Source organism: Buteo buteo, chromosome 3, assembly GCF_964188355.1.
Source record: "Buteo buteo chromosome 3, bButBut1.hap1.1, whole genome shotgun sequence".
NCBI classification, from domain to species: Eukaryota; Metazoa; Chordata; class Aves; order Accipitriformes; family Accipitridae; genus Buteo; species Buteo buteo.
In genome coordinates this window covers 57,722,755-57,744,177 of record NC_134173.1, presented here as the reverse complement: position 1 = coordinate 57,744,177, position 21,423 = coordinate 57,722,755, and the positions used below count along the sequence as shown (strand labels likewise).

Genomic DNA, 21,423 nt, shown 5'->3' with positions numbered 1-21,423 from the left:
CAGCACCCCGCACCTTGCTTCTGCTGTGTACACTGCCCCGTTGTGAGTTGTGCTTTTGGTTTTAAGGGAGTGGAAGGGGAAGGAGTTTTAGATTAATCATCCCTAAATTACATCTGCAGAGTTTCCTTCCTTTGGTCTAGAAAAGAGCTCAAAGATTATCCATCTAAACAGATTTTTTTTTTTTTCCAAATGCTTCTTACTTGCTCTTTTTGATGAAAGACATCATTTGAGGGGGTTCCTTTTCTGTTCTGCTTTGAAAACTTGTGGCAGTAAACCAACAAGTTCCCTTCCCTTTGCATACTTACCCTAATATAGAAACTTCAATCACAGGCTGAGACGGCTTCTCTCTAAAACAATTTTCTTCCTTGATCAGACTTTGAACCTACAGGTCTTTTATTAGATTCCATAAATGTATCTCTTGGGGGTAGTTTCATCAGAATTAGCACAAGATCAAAAATGTCAAAGCATCAAAGCAGCAGTCTGTTCTCCCTCAAGCCAAATGCCAACATAATCAGCCCATTGGTATTTTCCCTATATCCCCCTAAGACTCAAGTTGCAAGGGGTTTAACAAGGCTTCCTCAAAAAAGGGAAAGCAAACGATTTGAAGGTGAATCCTCCCAAGTGACTGACTAAACCAGCCATGCAAGGACACTATTTTAGGGCTACATAGACTTGAAGCCATATTACCATTTCACATTTCAGCTTCTCCATTTACCACCCTTGAGGCTCATGCTTCAAACAGGACTAGGAGTGGCAGGGCTGCTTTTGGCACCATGTAGATTGAGGATTGTGGTTTCTACAGTCTGCTCTGTATCAGCTGGTAACAACTACAGTGCAGAACTTCTGGCATGCAGAAGTTTCTCTTCTTAAAGCAAGGAAATTATTAGTGAATGTGAAAAATTGAGCAGAAAACTGTTTTGATGACAGATGGGCTTTCAAAACAGTAGCAATACTGGTGGTCCTGAAAAGTGATTACATTTACATATATCCATCACTGCAAGATCATATGAACCTGGCTTTGCAGTTTCAGTAAGAATACCTAAAACTGGGAAAGCTGAGATGAAAACTACCTCTGAAGGTGTTTCCAGCTTTATCCAGTTCTGTTCATCACACTTGTAGCTTTTCTTATGCAGCACCCTATCCAAAAGTTTGAAAGAATCAGTTGTTATTCATAGCCACATGCACCTGCAGACAAAACTGAGTGGCATGTGAGCTATTGTTTTTATTATTAATTGTGCTGTGAAAGGTTCCTGCTAGGCTGAGATGTTTAAGGGAGTCACATGAACGCTGCAGGACTGGTGCTCTCCATGGCCTCGCTCTTGTACTGCCCGACAGCTGAGTTGGCAGCAGTTGCCTCTCACCACCTCACTGGTGGAGATTACCATCCTCTCCAATCCACCAGCTCAGGTGGCTCCTTTCATCTGCCTCCACCCTGAATCAGGTGCCTTGATTCAAGATGGATTAAACAACAACAAAAAAACAACAAAAAACCAAAACAAGAGAATTACAAAACCAACTAAGCTGGCAGGTGGAAAAAATGAGAGAGCGCATGGGCAATTGAGTTGGTAGGTAGGAACGAATACCTTGGCCTGGGACCTGAGCAAGGCAGCTGAGAGCAGAAAGGGGAGAGAGAGCAATTTTGCCAGGAGCACATTTAAATTTGGAAGTGAATGAATGTATCATCACCCTCCATGCACCAAGAGGTGCCAGTTACCTGTGCAATGAGGATTAAAGGGTCTGGCTGCTACTTGTGCCACAAAGAATGTGTCTAATCACCTCATTCAGCTGCTTGATCTAACTTCTTAATCTAGTTTAGGTTCTTTCTCTCTTTTGGGCATGCTCATCTCTCTGTTTATGTTTTATATATAACATATGTGTGTGTCTGTGTATATAGTAAGAAAAACATGTATTTAGAAGTTGAAACTATCAGAATTATGGTTTCCTGTTCACCCCAGCACAAAAGCTCATACCACACATCCAGTCATAATTTGTTCATCTTCTGCCTCCATATTATGAAGAAGCTTTAATTATGTGAATGCAGATTTCCTGCCTGCCTTCCTGCCCCATGCTCTATTTCACCTCATACACAAGTGTCACCAGTATTATTTTAGTTCATTTTGCTGTGGCTTTAAGGGGTCTCAAAGGGGTCTGGATTCAAAGCACTGTCAGCGACCTACATGAAAGACGTCGGACAGAGGGCCAGACATGCTCGCAGGCTAACACAGCTGAAGCTTGGGTCTCTGACTTATCTCTAATTTACAATAGGATCACACACCTCTGTTCTGTGTGGTGTCTGTCCTGAGAGTTCCCGGCAGCGCAGTGCTCCGGCTGTGAAGGTGACCTGGAAGGTGGAAGTGTTGTGGTTCTGTTTCTCAATTGCCAGCCTTGGGGAAAAAGAGACCACCAGGAGCCAGAATTTTGCACTGGCAATATTCAGCATTTGGGACTGAACTTCCAAGGATTTTGTCTCATCAGTATTTTAGCCTCTCTCAATAGGCCTCCTGGGATGTGCAGAGTTTTTGTAGTGCTGACGCCTTGTAACTGCTGCCTTCTGCAACCATCAGCATACCATACTACACTCTCCAGATTAACAAAGTGCTGATTCCCTTTCTCCTTATCTTCTTTGCCCCTCAATTAGATTATCCCATACCACCCTTCTTCTACTGTACTCACCATGGAATTTTCTTTATGCCAGGTCTTCCAGGCTGTTCAGAGCTCCACCTCAGCTCCACCTTTTTAGAGTGGATTCTGGTTCATAGCTTATGTACATTCAGAGGAATGAATCAGCCCACGTCTGCCTCACCTTGATGGTTGTTCTGGCTTTTATTTCATTTTTTTAATTTCTCTATCAGTTATTTTTAGTTATTATTTTTTTCCTCCTGCATTTCTCAGTGGTGCAGCATTTATTGTACAAGGAAGCAATCACCTTATACGTCCTCTCAGATTGTGTTTGGGATGCGATTACTACATTCCTGTGGACATTGTCAGACAATGAATGTAGTCAACAGTTATCTGGTAGAAATGAAAGACTGGGAGCTAGCAGTGTGACTCCACAGCAAATATCAATGATGTAGGTTTATGATTATTTGTAGCAATGAGAAAATATCACCAGAACCCTAATGTTATTACAGTTAATTCAAGACAAACAGACATCAGCTTGTAGCAATACCCTTTACCGCTTGCATTAAGCATCTCCACCTGATTTATGGTTACAATGAAAAAAATCACCATCATGTAAAAAATTCATATGGTGATGTGAGAGACCGCATGACGACTGTGTGAAAATTGTGAGATGAATGGGGACTCACAACAGCCTTTCAAAGTCTGAATTTTAGGATACATACAAATAAATGAGGCAGACAGCGATGTGGCCACAACATTAGTTCTGAGCACTGCATGTGGATGGGATATTTGTGAATAAGGAAATCTTCCTTAAAAAGCCAAAAAGTTGAACACAAAACCTGCCAGGCAATCAGTACACAGGGAGTCAGGCAGGAATTGGCTCTTCTAAGTATTAGGCCTTCACGTAGAGCAATTTTATTTTTTGTATCATAAAACCAGGAAATATTTTAATACCTTTTGTTGAGCTATTCATCTCCACTCTATACCCCAAAGAATTATTCACTGACTCCACCTGACAGGGATTACTGGATCCAAACCATTTAACTGAGGTGCTCTGCTTCCTGCTGAGCTCCAGGTGTCAAAGACTCACTAAGGATGGACTCTCTTTGCATAGGTGATTTGATAAATAATTAATAAACCTCCAAAACCCTAAAAGAACTAGGGAAGAATCTATATTCAAGAGAAGTTTTTAGCAATAGGCAGTTTACCTGTTCTATTATCACCTTGAACAAATGCCTAAATATAATCTGAACAGAATACAAATAATCACTTGGTCAGAAAACAGATTTAGGTAGTTTATTCCTGTAAACAATACTTATGACTTAAACATAGATGTGCTTAAAGCCCCCAGCTGGGATTAGGCTAGTATTGTGCAAACTGGTTTAAGAGACAGGAGGGAGATTTCTGGCTGGTCAAAATGTTTATGTTCTTATTTCAAGTGAGCAAATTAAAAAATCGGTGCAATAAAGAAAGTGAAGAAATGGAAAATAGTGTGTAAAGTTATGGAAAAACATGGTTCCTGAGCCCAGATATGTGAGCAGCTATCTTTATTAAATGCTTTCTATTTTTAACAAAGGTGTAAGAAATCAAATGTCAGTAATCTATATTTGCTACCCGTCTAGCTAGGGTAAAGTTTTACTTTCAGAGAGTATGATGGTATAACTTTGAGATTTAGCATGTGTCAGACCTGTTAGGTGCTCCAGTGAAGTGAGTAAAATGTGTAAAATGTGTATAAAATTGAGTAACTCTGTACCGACAGATGAACAGGTTGTGCTTGTTTTGAACTTGTACAAATGGGACTGCCCAACCAAATAGGTGATCTATAAAGAGAAAACGCTACCAGGTATATTCTGTCGTGTGAAAGCAATTGGACTAGCCAGTGGGAAGAATATAATGCAGCATGGCAGGCTTTAATTTACCTCTGGAATATATCAGGTACCCTCAGCATTTCCAGATCAGAAATGTTTTGTGATAAGGCTTTTCCCTTTCGGCACCGCTTTTCAGCTAGGTAGTCCCTTTAACCCTGATATTCTCCTTTACTTTCTCACGGTCTAAACACACCCCTAGAGCTCAGCAATTGTAAATTACACCACCTGTGGCTTTCTGACCAACTTCACCTAAAAGTTTTCGTCTATGCATGTAGATCTTTCAGAATTAGCTTATTTCAATCCAGATGTAATCACTTAGTTCTTTAAAACAATTTTGTATGACGGATAATCTTCAAAATAACATTTGCCACCAAAAAGGTCAAAATATAACTTCTATCTCAAATATTGTGAAGTCTTAGATATATTGGTGTGGTGTTTTCTAATAAATGTTTAATTGATAATCATGAATGATTTGTCTGTTTTGTTCTCCCTGTGTTTGTTATGCTTTTTCTCCTTCACAAGTCCTATTACCCAAAGTATTTGCTATAGGACCAATTTTGGCCCTACTGAAATTAATGTATACACCTGTTATCTTTGTTGAGAGTGAGATTTAGTACAATTTTAAGTACTCTTGTTCTGTATTTCAAGCCCAGCTAACCACCAGAGCTGTTAATAATAGTTTTTGAAGTGTTTATTATTTTTGCTACTGGATCACATGTACCTACACTTACAAATAAAAAAAGGACGAATTCAGTTCCCAAGTACACAGGGGTTGCTGAAAGTCAGTGGTATTGCATATAGGAACTACATTAAATACAACTTTTATGTGACTATTTAGGTCATGGTTTTGCTTTCAAATTTGTAGGATTAAAAATGCATCAAAAGGTCACTTTTACAATATCAATTTTTTTATGAAAACAGTGTACAGGAGACTGAACAACTGCAAGTGAAGGGTATTAACTATGCATTAGTTCAGATTTTAATATAACATAAATTATTGAATAGTATTTCTATATTGAATTAGTGGAGCCAACTGCTGTTTTATTTAAATGAATGTTATTGTTTTTCATGTAAGACCACTGAACACATAAAGAATCATACCAGAGGTGTTATGAAGCAGATTGTTCCACTGGTTTTGACATATGGAGGTGCTGTCAGGGAAGTATGTCCTCTTTAGCTGCAGTAAAGAGAACAACCCTCCTGGTTTCAGACTTTCACATTTTAAGTTTTAGTTCACTAGGTCGTCTTAGACTTAGTTGAACTAGTGACCTGTCAGCAAGGACTCCCTCAAAGTGGAGGCATCCTTTCTACTCATTTTCTCTTTGAACACTTTGCTTCCATTGAAGAAGGGGCAATGTTAACCTGTTCTTAAGAGCTTCTTTACAGTTTGTGAGCTCTAAATCCTCCTTGAAAAACAAAATAAAACAAATTTAAAGAAATTACCGCCAAACTTCTCCAATGATCTGGAATTTTATTCCATCCATATACATGCATAGTAACAACATTTGTTGAGAAATTATTTCTATCAGAAGTAGAACATTATCTTTGTGATCACCAGTTGCAGTATTGCTACTCTTATATTTAAATATATCTTATATATGAATTAGATTCATAATTGCAGCATTGAGTTTAGGGTTTTGTTTTAGACTGTGCCTTTCAAAAGATAAAACTGATTGATATGACCTCATTACTTACAATACTGCTTCCAGTAATTTTGTTCATTCTTTATAAAGTATTGCATTTAACAGCAAAGGTTTAAAAATTGAGACAGAGATGCATCAGCGAAAGAAAATACAAGTACTATACAAGAAAAAAATTGCCATCTTCATTTAACGTACGTTTCAGATTAAGAAAGTGGACAGAAACATACTGCTACATACAAATGCAAAGCCTAATGACTAAGGTACTGTATCTGCTAAAATATAAAGTGCAAACTGAGCCCAATTGTTCAAAAAATTGAAATTTTAAGGCGAACTTTACAGCATAGTTGAAACTTCTTTGCAAGTTATATTTTAGCATATACATATATCTGCAACAGCATATAAGAAAAAAAATCAGGATACACAAGTGCTTTTGAAGCTATTTCTAAAATGCTTTTCTGTATTGTTTGCGACTATTTTCTTTAAAATCTACTATACAGTGCAAACCATATGTGCTACACAATAACTATACAATAACATTACAAATGACTTTAATATAAAGTTTTTAAATAAAAAATAACATAACTACAGCTATGAATACTGCTGGTAAAATAAATTAATATTTTTGAAAATGGCACCAATAATACACTTTACTAATGGACTGTAATGAAATTACACCTTTAAGTCTTCAACTCAGCAATAGTGAAATCTCCTGATTGTCCAGATGTAATTCAAACAGCTTTCTTTAGACTGTATGGAACAATATGCTAAACACAGGTACCAAAGGTGACCGATTGTTTCATTTGACATGTTCTGCTGCATGTGACGAGCAATAAAACTTCTTATGAGTTATAAAGTTTGAAAGATTGTTGAACTGGATGTCACACAGTCGGCAATACTTTCCACTGGTTGGGGCCTGGGTAGAACCATTCACGCCTTTAGCTATACTAGACAACTGTTCCTCTGCTGTAGGAATTGCTGGAGAGACATTTTCATTGGCAGTTAAGGGATTCTCAGAGATCCAAGAAGGAGACTTGTGCCCATCTTCATGTGGAGGATTCTGGGAAATGTTCTCTTGCTGTGGGTTTGTGGCAGGTCTTTCCTCCTGTTTTAGTCCCCCATTAACTATTACCATGCCTCGGTTTTTCGGCAATAGCGGAAGAGACTCTTTCTTCTGCACAGCACATCCATTTGAAGGCGCCTGGCCTTTAGGAGATTCACTTTCTGTATTTGTGCTTTGATCTAAATCAGTATTATGAATGACAAGAGAACCAGAAATGTAATCACTTGGCTTTATTCCATAATATGGAGACAGCTGATCTGCTCCTTTAGCTTTCTTTATTGCTCCAGGGTAAAGGCATTGTGGAAGAAACAAATGTTTGTTTTCTTCTTTTGTAGCAATAAGCTGGGCTGCTTCACTAAAGACTTTTAGTCCTTGAAGTGTTGCTAAGTGTGTGGAAAATAAGTTTCCATTAGGAGAGGACTGTTTTGAGTTTCCATTTTTCTCACATTTGATTATGCTTCTTTCGTAACTGACATCTGGGCTGTTTCTTTCACTTTCTGGGTTTTGAAACACCTTATTGTCAAGTTGTCCCAGGTCGTTACGCTGATGGGCAGTGACAGGGCAAAAATTCTGCTTGTGAGCCAGGTAGTTCTCTACCTTGTTAAAACTGATCTTGCATACTGTGCACTCATGGTAGTCCAGCAGCCTTTTGGGAGAAGTGGATGTCCTCTCTGACGGGGGTAAGCATTTTTTACTGAGATCTATTGGCACATCCATCTCCAAGCAAGACACAGTGGAGTGGGGAGTATCACACTTTGAAACTGGAACGCACTTGTTAATAGAGAGTGATGTTTCCAGATGCTTTGAGACTATTCCTGGAAAGATATCACATCGTGGATGGTAACATTCTCCAAGGCCCTCTGTTGACTCTTGAGTAGATGTACAAGGATTGCCAAGATTAGCCACTTCTAGAAATCGCTGTTGAACTAGCGGTGGCCTCTGCTCTTGCTCTGGTAGGCACATCTCATACATCTTCCTTCGCTTCCGGGTACGCATTGTTCTCTGCATGGCAGGCACTTTGTTGGAAGCGGACCTCTTCAGTGGGGGATCATGGCGAGTGGCACAGTAATACTGCTTGTGGACCATGTACGTTTCATGTCTGCTGAAAGTAATATTACAAGCTTCACATGTGGTCTTGTTAGGGTCACTCTCCCCTTCTACTAAAGGAGCATTGGGATTCTTCACATCAGAAGGTTTTCCGTTTATCTTCTCATCGCCACTGCTTGCAGCTGACAACTTCTTAGATTGTGCTGTAAAGTCTTTTTCATGACTTTTATTGTTTGGCCCGATCAAATCTAAAACATTGGAAGAGTTTATGCAAGATGTCTGCAGAAGCTGATTCTCTGGATCTGATGTGTGAGGAGCTGCATTCAGGATGTTTATTGAGCTTTGACCGTTACTGGGACTTACAGCTTCTGGCATTTTTTCTGGAACACTGGAAAAATCTGGTGACTTTGCCATCTGCTGCCATCGGCTGCTGCAGTAATGCTTTTTGTGTACCAAGTAGTTGTCCAAATTATTGAATGTTATGTTACACTCAAAACATGTAGCCCCTTTGGGCATCAAAGGACTGTAAATTACAGGAGGATAATTGCTACTTCCATGCCTCAGTCTTCGATGGACCAGTTCAGACATTTTGGCTAATATCTCTGAAGCCTGAGGAACCACAGTGATGTCTTGGGGAAAAGCAAACTGGGAAAGAAAAGGTCCCATTGGGAAAGAAGGACCAATATTAGGCTGAACTGGTGATGAAGCAAGTCTTGGACTGGATGGTTCAGATTTTATTTTAGTGTATGAAAAACTCTGCTTATTTGTTGCAGGCTGGGTTTCTGGCCTCTGGTTTGGAAGGAAAAGTGGAGCCTTTTTTTCACATTTATCAAGCTCTGTATCAGAACTTGCATCTTTAGTCTGCATGGTCTTTTGGCTCTGGGGAACATCATTTCTGCTCAACAGGTCCGTTGCTGGCTGTAAACCTTCTTCGTTTCCACTTGGAGAGTGTTCAATGTCACTTTCTCTCTGAATTTTGTTGCCAGAGACATGTAACTCTTGGTGCTGCAGTAGCTCCCTCTGAGTTTGGAAGCCAAAATGGCAGTGATTGCATCTAAAGGCAGCTTGAGTAAGATGCGAGAACAGGTGCTGATGAAAGTTAATCACTGAGTCTGCAGTGTAAGTACAAACTGTGCATTTCAGACTAGCACCGGGCGGGAGAAATTCTTCCATTTTCACTCCTACAGAAAAGACAAGTAAAATACAAAATAAAGTGACCATTTTGCCCTTCATGAAGTATACTGGAAGATCAGTTGCACAGAAGGTACAAACACAGTGACAACAACTAATTTTCTTCTGATGGGATGGTATTAGTCACCCTGAAAATACTTGAATTGGGTCAGAATTTCTTTCCTTGAACTGCTAGAGGATATTCCCAGACTTCTGCTCTGCTTCGGAGAGCCTTAGTATCTGCATGCATTCAGCAGAGATGAAGGGAAAGAAAGAACAAGAGAAAGGATAAAAATAGTCTGGACTTACCCTAAATGAAAAGGTCTTAGAAATTACAGTTTTAACTAAAGGAGACATAATGTTCCCCGTACACAATCACTGGAAATTTTGAATGCACAGAAAGCTCATCAAGGACAAGAGGCTCAAGGTTATGATATGGCTTGAGGTACAGCTCTCCGTGCCTGAAAGGCACAGACAGAGCAGAAGTAGCATTTTGAGCATTATTGATGCTCAGCTCTTTGCCTGCATGAGTTGGCTGTAGTCTGGGAACAGGAGGCAGATCTATCCTCGTCGAAAAGGACTGATGAGTTGTGTGCATTGTGAAGAGACGAGGAGGGGTAAGACACGGCTTCACCAACATTTTATCTTCCACATATAATGGCCGTAGGCAACTACTGCTGTAATACAACACCTTTTCCTCATGAAATCACTACAGCTTGCCCTATCAAGAACAGTACATTCAAAGCCATCTTACAATCACTGCTGAAACAAAACCCCCACGTTTCACAGTATTTTGAAACTGAAAATGCTTTAAAAATAGATAAGACCAAATTTTTCTACTGCAACAACACAGATTCTGATTACCTGTTAGACAATAAAAAATGAAAAAATATTGGTAGGGATGATATTCAGAATCTAAAATGGGCATTTGTTCTGTCTACACACACACAGACATACACCATACCTTGGTCAAGTAAACTAGGTTCATGGTAGTTGGACAATATAAAGCTGTAAGAATATTGTGGCTCAACCTGTGGGAAGTAATTCGATTGTACCTGGAGGTCCTCACTTCTCCTCTCGCATCAGTGACTCCCACAGTTGTGAGTGACATTTGAATTTGAACTTCTCTTGGCCTCAGAGGCCAGAAGGGAGCCGAGGAGATACACAGCACTTTAATCAGTGCTTGTTCCCTGTCAGGCACTTTTTCACTAGGAGGCCATATGAAGCTTTAGCTCCTCCACTGCCATGAGACGGTGTTTCATACGATTCCACATCATGGGATACAGTCAAAGTGGAGTGTCTCTATGGACTGTGCATTTCAGTCGGGCCTCCACGCTCCAGTGATGTGGGTCTGTTACAGCCCCCAGCAGGAACGGTAACAGAAGCTGAAGCAAACAGAGCACTAGCTTACAGGGCATTTGGAAGAGGAATGTTTCATTCCTACTGCAGAAGCTGTTACAACTTGTGAGACTCTGTATAGAAAAATAAAGATGGACAGGATCTGAAAGAGAGCAAGAATGATTGAACTGACTGGTTTATGACTAAAAAGAAAGGGAAGGCCTGACTTTTAGCTGCTGATCTGAGAAATACCTAAAGGTTCTTACTGGAAATTCAGGAGGATCTCAGACCTATGTCTTTCAAGGAATACAGATGCTTATCTCTAGATTGCAAGAAGACATGGTCACTCACAGCTCATGGCTGAAAACCCTCTCAACACCTAAGCCAACGGTATGTCACTAAATGCAAAGAGCTGAAGCAACCCTTTTACACAATGGCTAAGATTTCAGAATTTTCCTCTGCTTGGGGAGAAATGAATTTATTATCTTCCAAGAGTACCTGGTTTTAATTACTAGGCTGTAAGACATGCTGGGCTGCACTCGCCTGCTCTTGTTGAAGCTGTTCCTACTGTTCACTGGTTCACTGAACAGTGAAATATTTGCTAGGCAAGAGACAGAAAATGGCAATAGCCTGATATTCAAAGTTAAGATCTGAAAGCACAAAAAGATCTGACCTCTGAATGAATGGCTAAGTGTTGTCTGTGTTCTCTACATACAGAAGTTTCTCACTCAGCACTCTTCTAGTCCTGTTCTGGGAGGTACCAAACTCCTCCAAGGCAACATGATGCTTTCTAAATTTGTAATTGCTGCCCAAGTATCAGAGGAACATTTTTCATTTCACCAAGTCCGCAGAGTAGATTCCCACTCCTCCAGGAGTTTTTACACTGCAGCCGAATAAGGCTTTCTTCTCTGAATAAAGCACACAGTAGTGTCCTTTAGACTCCATCCATTTAACAGGAGGATCAGGAACTCCTGCAGGGCCCTCGCCTCTTTCCAGACACAGCTCTGTACACTAGACAGCCAACACAGCCATAATCTGACACTGCGGTCTTTCTTATTTGTAGGTTTTCTCTGCTACTGAAAACTCCAATACAGAATGTTCTGCAAACTCAAAATTTGTGTTTCCAGCCCTAACTCAAAACAAATTCAAACAGCACACTCAAAGGACCTTCAGGGAGGGAGATAAGATTCCTGCTGAGTTCAATTTTTAATCTCAGGAATTTTGTAATCCCACTTTCTGTATATCTAGTGTTATAATTTAACAACAAGGACAAAGAAAATACTATCCCCGTTTTATATTTAGAAGGAGGGAAAAGAATATTGTTATGCAACAAGAAGTTTATATGAAACAGGTGTCCTGGGAAAAGCACACAGAGTTCTGGAGCCTGGTCCTTAAATCCTCCTGCCTAAGAAGCCTACTCTAGGACCCCAAGATCTTATTTCAGAAGAACTTGCTGTCTGGTGGTGTGTATTTCTCCGATGAGCATCAAAACAGGGTAGGTAGAGATTGTAGTCTAGCAGACTCTCATTTGTTGGATGGAATCCTGAAGTAATTGATTGAATTTCTCAGAGACCAAGCAGCAGCAGTCTAACTGTGTCTGGATTCCTGAGTGTACCTTCACCAGTAAAGAAATGCTGTGTGTATGTGTGTATACATACATTAAGAGAGAGACAGCATTCAAACGAGCATCAGTAGATAAAAGAAATGACACTGGTTACCTGGGAGAGGTGCTTGGCGTAGAACACAGGTCAGAAACTGTTGACATTTTGGTAGTATCTACACCCAATGCTTGCATATATTTGGAGAGTCATTGATCCACTGAATGTCTATAGTGAATAATTCTTCAAATAACTAAATCTAGAAGATGATACAGGAAAATACATGGTACTTACCACTGTGAGAATTTAGGTGCATTTCCAGAGCTCTTGCATTAGAAAAACTTTTGGTGCACTGCGGAAAGGGGCAGACACTGGATATCTGCTGAGAACTATCTTCGTTCTCCTCTGACAGCTGAGGCCCCTCTCTTTGCCTCCCACTGCAGTAATACATGAGATGGGCCTGCAGGTTCCGCTCACTTCGATACCAAATGCCACAGGATTTGCAAGGGAATATGTCCTCTACAAGCAAATATAACCAGGTGCAGGTTAGCCATGGTACACTCGGTGTCAACCAATTAACACAGCTGGATTAATTCCCCTCACTTCCCCATTAAACGCATGCTTATTTAATAAAATACTGAAAAGAGAGCCATGGGTTTATTAAAATGTCACTTGCAGGTGAGAGACTGAACGTGGGAGACAGCTGTTTCTTTCAAAAGGAGATATTAAAAAGTTACTAGAGAAAACAGCTACAAGTTTTTGGCATGTAATTATTTAAAAAATGAAATTAAATTAATTGTTTGTTGTGAATATGCAGTACTAAGTCAAGAACTAAGCTGTATTTCCAGTAAATCACTACTCAATAGGTGACATCTTTCAATTGTGCTTTTTTTTTTTTCTGTGTGCAGAAGTCTTTCCAGCATTGGGTGGGCCTTGGAATTTTTGAGTGCTAATTGCAGATCATTCTAAAGAATGTATATTTTCAGAATGCTTATGCAGTTCTTACTGTAAAATCCTGTTGCTCTCATATCCAGGAAGCCACGCTGGATTATGTTTCCTTAAGATCCTACAGTGTTGAATGTAATATTATACTAAGCAGCATGTTTATTTCCTGCGTTCCTGTTGTTATTAATACTAGAAGTTAAAATTTCTGATGTACTTTTGTCCTCTTGTTTTTGGTAAATTGTTACTGTTCCACTCTTCACTATGCAAAAGGGATATTTGCTAAGAATAATGCAATTTTTCATTGTCTTCTATCCCAAAGTGTCAGCACCCTCTCTGAGGGGAAGGCAATGCAGAGGTTGCACAGAGTGCTTCCCAGCAGCAGAGGGAGTAGATAATTTGATTGTGTACTGAAGGCTATATACTTTACTCACATGAAGAGTAATAATGAATACTGTGTATTTACACAAAGCAGACATATTTGGTTCTTAATATCCCATCAGAAGGATACCTACACAGTGCATGTTGCGTAACTGTCTTGGACAAAAGACCTGTTTGATCTTTCTGAAAGTTGAACTTGCCATTCTATTAGTAAGAACAAGGAAGAAATCCCAGCCCTTTAGGGTACATTTACACCAGTAAATTAAACAGCGACAAGGTCCAGACTAGAGCACTGGAACTTCTTGTTTATAATGCTAAATCATGAGAATGGTCCCTTCCACACTTTTAGCTTAAGTCAATTAACACCTTCCCCATTCCTGCATACAGTTCAGGAGTTACCATGGGCCTAGGATCATTCCCTGAAACGGGTTTGGACACTTCTCACCTGTTTTTGAGACTAAGAGAGGATAAAATTATGAGTGCAGCCAGACTGTCCCAGCTGACCTCAGGATCAGAGAATGGGCAATTGCAGTCAACATCAAAACACATCTTGGTCAACATCAAAACTCCCACCGACTTCAGAATGCAAAAAGCTGCTAGTGATTGTAATTAACTTAGTCTTGAAGAATGGTTGGCTGCTCTGAAAATAACGGCATGTGTAGCTGATGATGTAATTCATTATCTTTCATGACAATTTATGTTTAATTACAAATACTGTGTATAGGACTGTTCCAATCCCTCGGGAGAACAAAATTGAAGACTCCAACCCATTGAAATGGATGAGTCTTTTATTTGTTAAATATCTACAAATGCAGCCAAAATTTACACTGCTGAGTTTGCTTCTCTGACTGCATTGCTAATGCTTGTCTATTTTTCTGCTCGTGAATTTGCATAGAATATTTTGAACACTACCAGTTTCTATTTTTCCCTTTGCCACTGAATAATTGTGCATGAATTTAAGACACAAACATTTAATGGAGCAGTTAGTATTCCAGTATACACCACTACAAAAACATTACTGATACAGCTTGCATCATTTGAAATGTCCATCTCATGTGAAAGCTGACATTTCAGCATTTGTTTTTGGCTTCAAATGGTTTTAAAAAGTTGAACCGTTGAGGTTTCCACAGAAGAGAAAGTCCAAAAGTAGTAATAGGAAATTCTGATATGGGCAACATGTCATTCGAATTCATTTGACTGCCTTCCATCACAGAATTTATCTTTCTGATTACTTAATGAATTTGACTTCCAGCCATCTTTATTTCCTATGGGCTAGATGGCCTGGACAGTCCGTAGCTCCAGTTATGCATGGTGAATATGTGACTCCTGTTACTCGCCATGCAGAGGAAATTAATTTGAGAAGTTTTACATACTGAGAGGATGGAATTCCAGGGAAAACAATGTATAGAGATGGGATCTGAAACTATTACTCCCCTAAAGCAATGCAAAATAGATAAAGGCTATTTGAAGTTAATATTTTAATTCTTTAAGAGCAAAATATTTCAATTTGTTTCAATGGATAGTTTCCAAATATTTAAATGAATTAATTCAGGAAATGAAACATTCAAGTTCAAGCTGAATGAGGCAAGGGATATAATAAAATTCTGATTTTTCAAATAGAAAATGTTAGGAAACATAAAAAAACCCCTACAACACTTATTTTTTCTAGAAACTGATTTTTTTCAGAGATCTAGCAAAAGAATGGTTAAGACCTGTCTCACTACAAATCTAGAGATGCATTCAGCATATTACTGGACTCAATCTAGCTCGAGACTTTACTGAAGAAACTGAATTTCACCAACTCAACAATGAAATGTTCAAACAGCCCTGCCTGGTGAGAGGCAGAGTCAGAACCGAGGTGGAAATTTCTGGACAGCAAGACTTGCTACTTTAGCAACCTCCTGGAGTTAGGGGTACAAAGGTTACTCCAAGTTGCTGCTAAGCCTGTATAGCAAGAGCTGACGCACTGTAAAGTTAGACTCTTAGCAGCAGAAGTGGCAATGACCTGTGCGGCTTTCCAGGGCTCTGCAAAAGGCAGTGCTTGCAGCAAAGGTGTTTCCAGAAATCTGACGCTATAGAAATCTGACTACTTTGCCAAAGCCCAGAGTTGGCCTCATGTAGATTTGCACAAAAATACATCCTCAGCTGAAACAAGCTGTGAATGAGTCTCTGCCCTTTAGGCTAGGTAATTCCCTCCCTGGTGGCTCCCTTGCAGCTGCTGGCTATAAACACTGGTCTGCCCTAACTGTGGTAACTTGGTGGTCCATTTTAGGGGCTTCTGACACCTTCTTTTGGAAAGGTCCTGTACAGTGCTAATTGCTGGTTCTGTGAAAAGGTATGTCAGCTCACAGTAGCCCCACTGCTGGGGGTAAAAATGAATGTGCTTTGATAAAGGGCTTGAGGTTGCTGCCAACTTACTCTCTGGAAGGGAGGACTTGGATGACTTAGACATTTTAAGGTTTATCTTTTAAAACAGGCTGACAATAAATGTGTAGCTATCAAGATTGTTTACACAGAAAATAAGCAATTACTTAAAAAAAAAAAAAAAGGAAAACACAGAATGAAATATGTTACCACAGATATTTTAACTAGTCCTGTCTGAGGAGCTTGAAGATGGTATGACTGTTCAAGACATAGCGTTATTTGGTGTGAGCCTGAGTGGCAGATCATGTGTTTGAATGTGTATTCACACCTGAAATACTGTGTTCAGTAGTTCACTATATCTAATTACAATACTTAGAAACCACGGGAAGCACAGGGAAGTGCTCCAACATGGGATCTAAATGCACAGGCTTACGAATTGCTGAGAACCAAGGATGTGCAATAGGTCTAAGTGATGACTGGTGAGGACTACAGTAACAGCTAACGTATTAGAAAAGTACTTAGGAGGATGAGGGACTAGGGATGTAAAAAGCAGTAATAAGAAAAAGTTAAAGAAATGAAATTAATTCAAGCTGAATTGTCCCACTTCAGGAACTGACTTATGTACTCATGTCCCTCCTCTCTAAAGACAGCACTTAATTACATGCTGTATTTTGTCCATGATAGGGTCTATTGATGGCCAGAGGACCTAAAAACATTCTTGGATAGCCACGCTGAGTGGAGATACTACAGTAAATCAGGGCTGCTATAAGGCATGATCTCCACTGCATTTTGAAACAGCCACTGAAGAGATGTGTTCTTTCTTTCCATTGAGTATCATGAATTATTACCAGAAGCTGCAGCTGTAAGCAACAAGCTTACTTGAGCAGCAGAGGCTGGACTTTGTGAGCTAACAGGCCTGTCTTATCTGCTTTTTTAAGTTTCTGATCCTATTGCCTCTGGGAGCAGATCACAGAACCTCCACATGAGGGCAGGGCAGATACTTTGGCTGAGGCTCTTGCAGACCCCAGCCGCCAAACGGCTCTTCTTCCTCCTTTTATGTCTGTGAGTTCATCTGAAACGATGGTGGAACAAAAGCAGGCTTCGAGCTCTGGGTATTAAGTCATGTGGTATCTGTGGTCTTGAATTCACTAGCACTGTATTAGGTCTTCACATATGCCTCAAAGTACTGCTGTTTTAAAAAAACGCCAGAGAATAGTATTCATGACTTACTATTCACAATAGCCGTAGGCAAAATAGATGCCATGGCAGCTTGTTGCGGGAGCAATTGTATTGAGTCCAGCAGGCGTGCAGGATACATCCCTTCTGTGAGAGTCATCTGACTAGCAGCTTGCAGCCTTGAGTCAAAATCTACAACAAAGGCAATCAGCTCTTCACCCTCTGAGATGGCCTTGGTCGTGGTACACCAAAGCTGCCCTCCTACAGGAAACATAAAAGCAGAAAGATTTAATTGACGATATCAGATTCCAGAACTTAAAACATCAGTGCCATATCTTCACACTCTTTTTTTAAATTTCAATAGCTTGTTCAAGGTAAAGAGGCAAATAATTTTTACTGTCTTCCTTCTATCAATATAGGAATTTTCAATGTATAAGGACAACAATTTGGGGATACTTTTCCTAACTAGTTGGAGCATGAATATTCATTTTAGTTTTTCATTTTGTCTCCTAGAAGGCCAGCATTATGAAAATCAAGATACATGTGAAAATACTTTATATGGTACTTTTCTCATCATTACTTTTCACCAAACTTCCTGTATATTTTTTCATAACTCCAAGTTTGTTTTATTTTGAATACCAAATCACAGCACAATAAAACCAAACAGCTGCAAGAAAGAAATCAGTTTTGCTCTTAAGGGCGTTCTTCCCCTCCCTTATGTTTGCCACCCTCTTTCTCTAAAAAACCTTCCCTTATGTAATATTCTTCGTAACATGACTGCTTTATCTCTGCTTACACTGACTGAACTTCCTGAAAAGAAGATATGCCAAAGATCTGTTTCATAAAGGCTTATTCAAATAAAGGTTTGTTTAAAAGGGGGGGGAGGTGGAAGAACTTTCATCAAACAGTAAGATACACTATAGCTCTGTGCTGCAAATGTCACGTGTAGTGCATTAAAAAGAAAATTAACTATGCGAGTACATCTACTAATGTATTTGAATGCGATAGTGAATGCTCATTTATTTAACATGTTTAGACAGGCAAAGCACTTATATTGTGTTATCTACACTCTCAGGCCTAGATACATATCCAATACAGTTATGCCTGAAATAATGTTGCATACTTTGTATGTTATAAAGCTTTTTTTTCCTCAGGTTTTGTATATATAGAAAAAGCTATATGTTGTATTCATTAGGCAAGCAAAAACTGTACTCGTTTTGATAAGTAATATTGCTGTGTTTATCTTTCGGCATAACTGCCTTTTCAACTGCACTTCATTTTTTTCCTCTCAAAGAGATTATAGTTTTAAAACAACTTGTTGCAAAAATCTGGTAGAGGAGATAACAACAGTGTATGATATGCCACAGCTAAATGGAAGAATTAGGACATTGTTTTAGAGAAATCTTGGACAATTAATTAAACCAGTCTATTAGCTTTCAAAGATGAGCAAACAAAACAGCATCAGTGACAATGTGTTTCAGTGGAAAAATAAAGCTAAGCTTCCAGACCTCGAAGTGGTGTAAAAGTTTCAAAGCAGAAAAGTGTCTTTGTATTCACCCTTTGGTAATACAGCAGTTGAAGGTAGCTCCAAAGTTTACAAACAATTTACTGTGATGGGACCAAAGCATACTAAGGTTTACTACCCTCCAAAATTACAGCATTAAATGGTGCAAATCTGAGTAATTTCCTCTAGAGAATAAGAAGATGAAATGTGAAGATAGTGCCATAAACGCCTACAAATGCAGAATCCTAATGCCCAAGCAGGAATTCAAACATTTGAAGAGCACAGACTGACTTATTGCCTGATATAAATCAGGAGTAAATATACAGAAGCCTTTAAACTGGTATAAAACCTGTTCAAGAGAGAACCTGGCTAAATTCCTAAAGTGTACTTAATTAGTCTCGTAGATAAAAATATGTGATACACACGCTGCAATTTGAGAATCTGAAACTCGGTACTCTCACTGCCAACACCACACAGTTCATTTTCTGGGAGGAACAGGGCTTCCACTATTAACATGCACTTCTGTTTTATTAATGTGCAGAAGGTGTAATAATCAACCAAGATGTTTTAGTACATTTTAATATAGAATAAGAGCTCTTCCTAGACTGTATTATTCACTGGATTTCTTAAAATAAAAATGAGTCACTGCAGAAGAACCAACTGAGACTTTCTCCATCCTTGCAAACATCTTGACATGATGTACCCTTGGGGGAAAAAAAAGTGTGGTCGATTACTGGGTCTCCAGCTGCAATCAGTCTGAATCAGCTAAAAGGCTGACTCAGTCTCCTGGTGTTAGAGCTCCTCAGGCTGTTGACTCATGTCCAGCAGCAGATTACACTGGGACAGCTGAAGCGAGCAGTGACCTCGGCTGCCTGCTCCTGCTCCACCCAGCTCCTGGAGGCTGTCACACCTATGGCAGGCACAGCCGACTGGGATGTGTGACAGCTTCGGGAGCACAACAATCTCTAGCTTGGCTTATTAAAGGAAATCAGAACTACAGAATTTTAATCCACTCCTGCACTGGAATACAAACCTTCAGCCCAGCAGGGTTCAGATCCAAGAATTACCTTGTTATTTTGTTTTCCTTCATCCCACTCTATAGAAAATCAGGCATTTAAGTGATCATGACATACGCGTCCATGTTTTCATCAGTACACGGTACTGTGTTAAGTTACATCCCCAGACGAACTCCCAAATGATGCATTCTTCCAGCTACTGGAAATGCAGTATACCACCTCAGCAGCAATGGTCACCCACAGGGGCAGGACAAGTATAGTCCCCTCTCGTCCCCTTCTATGCTTGCTTGCACAGGGTAAGGCAATAGCTGCTGTTTTGTAAGATGCAAATGACTTTATTCTCCTTAATGCAGTGAATGCAAATATCCTGGCCTTCACGCACAGCAGGGAAACACTAGAAGAGAAGTCCTCTTGAACCTTCTACTGCACGGTCAGGCAAATGGCACACAGAGAACCTGGCAGAGGCTTCCGCATTTAATAGGAAGTTCCAGTCATGACTATTATATGAATTATTATGCTGTCTAGCCTTGCCAGGGATCAGGGCTTCCTTACAGGTGGTGGTTACAAAACAGGAAAAAAGTTATTGCTTCCCACAAACATTTCTACAAGCTAAGATACAACTGACATATACACAGTAATTTCTCAGGAGCACATCTTTTTATAAAGCAAAGGGCAGTGTTAACAACAGATTTTCAAAAGGATAATAAGGAAGTGCTTGCCAAGTACCAGTGGCAATGGAGAAAGAGATAGGAAGATGTTTCCTTGAAATATTTGCAAACTTGTGAAGATTTCATAAGGAAACATAAAGGCCTGTTATTTATGTGAGATGAAGTTCTGAATAAGTTGGCTAGAAATTTTTTAACCAACTGTTCCTTTTGTTAGAAAAAGCTTATGGGGGGACAAATGGTTCTAACAAAGCTTTACCAGGCCAAGTTTCTCAGTCCTAAGACAGATGCCATCAGAAGAAGAGAAAAGATGAATGTCCAGATAAGCTCTAATAGGGATGAGTGACTAACAGTGCACCAGAAATGAAGTTGTGGTTATATTATTTGGTTAGAATGCAAGACAATGGTACACTGGTGATTCTGGCCTTCTTCTCACCCATAATGAGTACACTGGTCATCCATTTATACTGAAAAGGTTCTTACTGGTTTTACATGTTAGGGTAAGAAAAGTCTTATTCTTGTTCCAGTGCAGAAGGGAAGTTTTGAAATACCAGAAGGTTTTGTGACATTGGAAAGCTGTTTTCTCTACAAGTATAGTTCTGACTCTGTGAAATTGAAAATAAGCTTCTTGAGCTTACAATATATTGTTTTATATCTATGGTTAAACCAAAGAAATTTATGTGATATATAATGCAAACATATCAAGCGTAAAAAGAGAATAAAAAAGTCTGTAACCACTATGCATTTATTTGAACTCTTTTTCTAGTTCACATTGCAAGGAATTAGAAATGCTCACTTAATCATTGAAAGTTGGGAAAGTTAAAAAATATCATGTTGTGCAAACTAGAGCAAAAAATTACATTCCAATTGCATTGGCATGAGTTCTTTATCAAATGACATCAGGCACTGAAGCAGCTATCTGATACCCTCAGAGTTTCCACCAAATAGAAAGGTTATTTCAGGATTCCCTTCTTTGTCTGCATCTTTCACTGCAAATATTTCTGCTGCTTGAAGAAAACCCAACACCCT

The 21,423-nt window shown here is 39.5% G+C and overlaps 1 protein-coding gene across 4 annotated transcripts in view; it reads right to left on the bottom strand.

Moving 5' to 3' along the window:
• Positions 1-5,885: 5,885 nt before the first annotated feature.
• Positions 5,886-21,423, bottom strand: part of ZFPM2 (zinc finger protein, FOG family member 2) — a 320,089-nt gene continuing 304,551 nt past the window's right edge. For all 4 annotated transcript variants that reach the window (XM_075023800.1, XM_075023802.1, XM_075023803.1 and 1 more), the window contains 3 exons: positions 17,264-17,470; positions 12,641-12,865; positions 5,886-9,421 (listed from right to left, as the gene is read on the bottom strand). In XM_075023800.1, the coding sequence (XP_074879901.1) occupies positions 6,930-9,421; positions 12,641-12,865; positions 17,264-17,470 (2,924 nt within the window). In that variant the 3' untranslated portion in view covers positions 5,886-6,929. The remainder of the gene's footprint in view (positions 9,422-12,640; positions 12,866-17,263; positions 17,471-21,423) is intronic.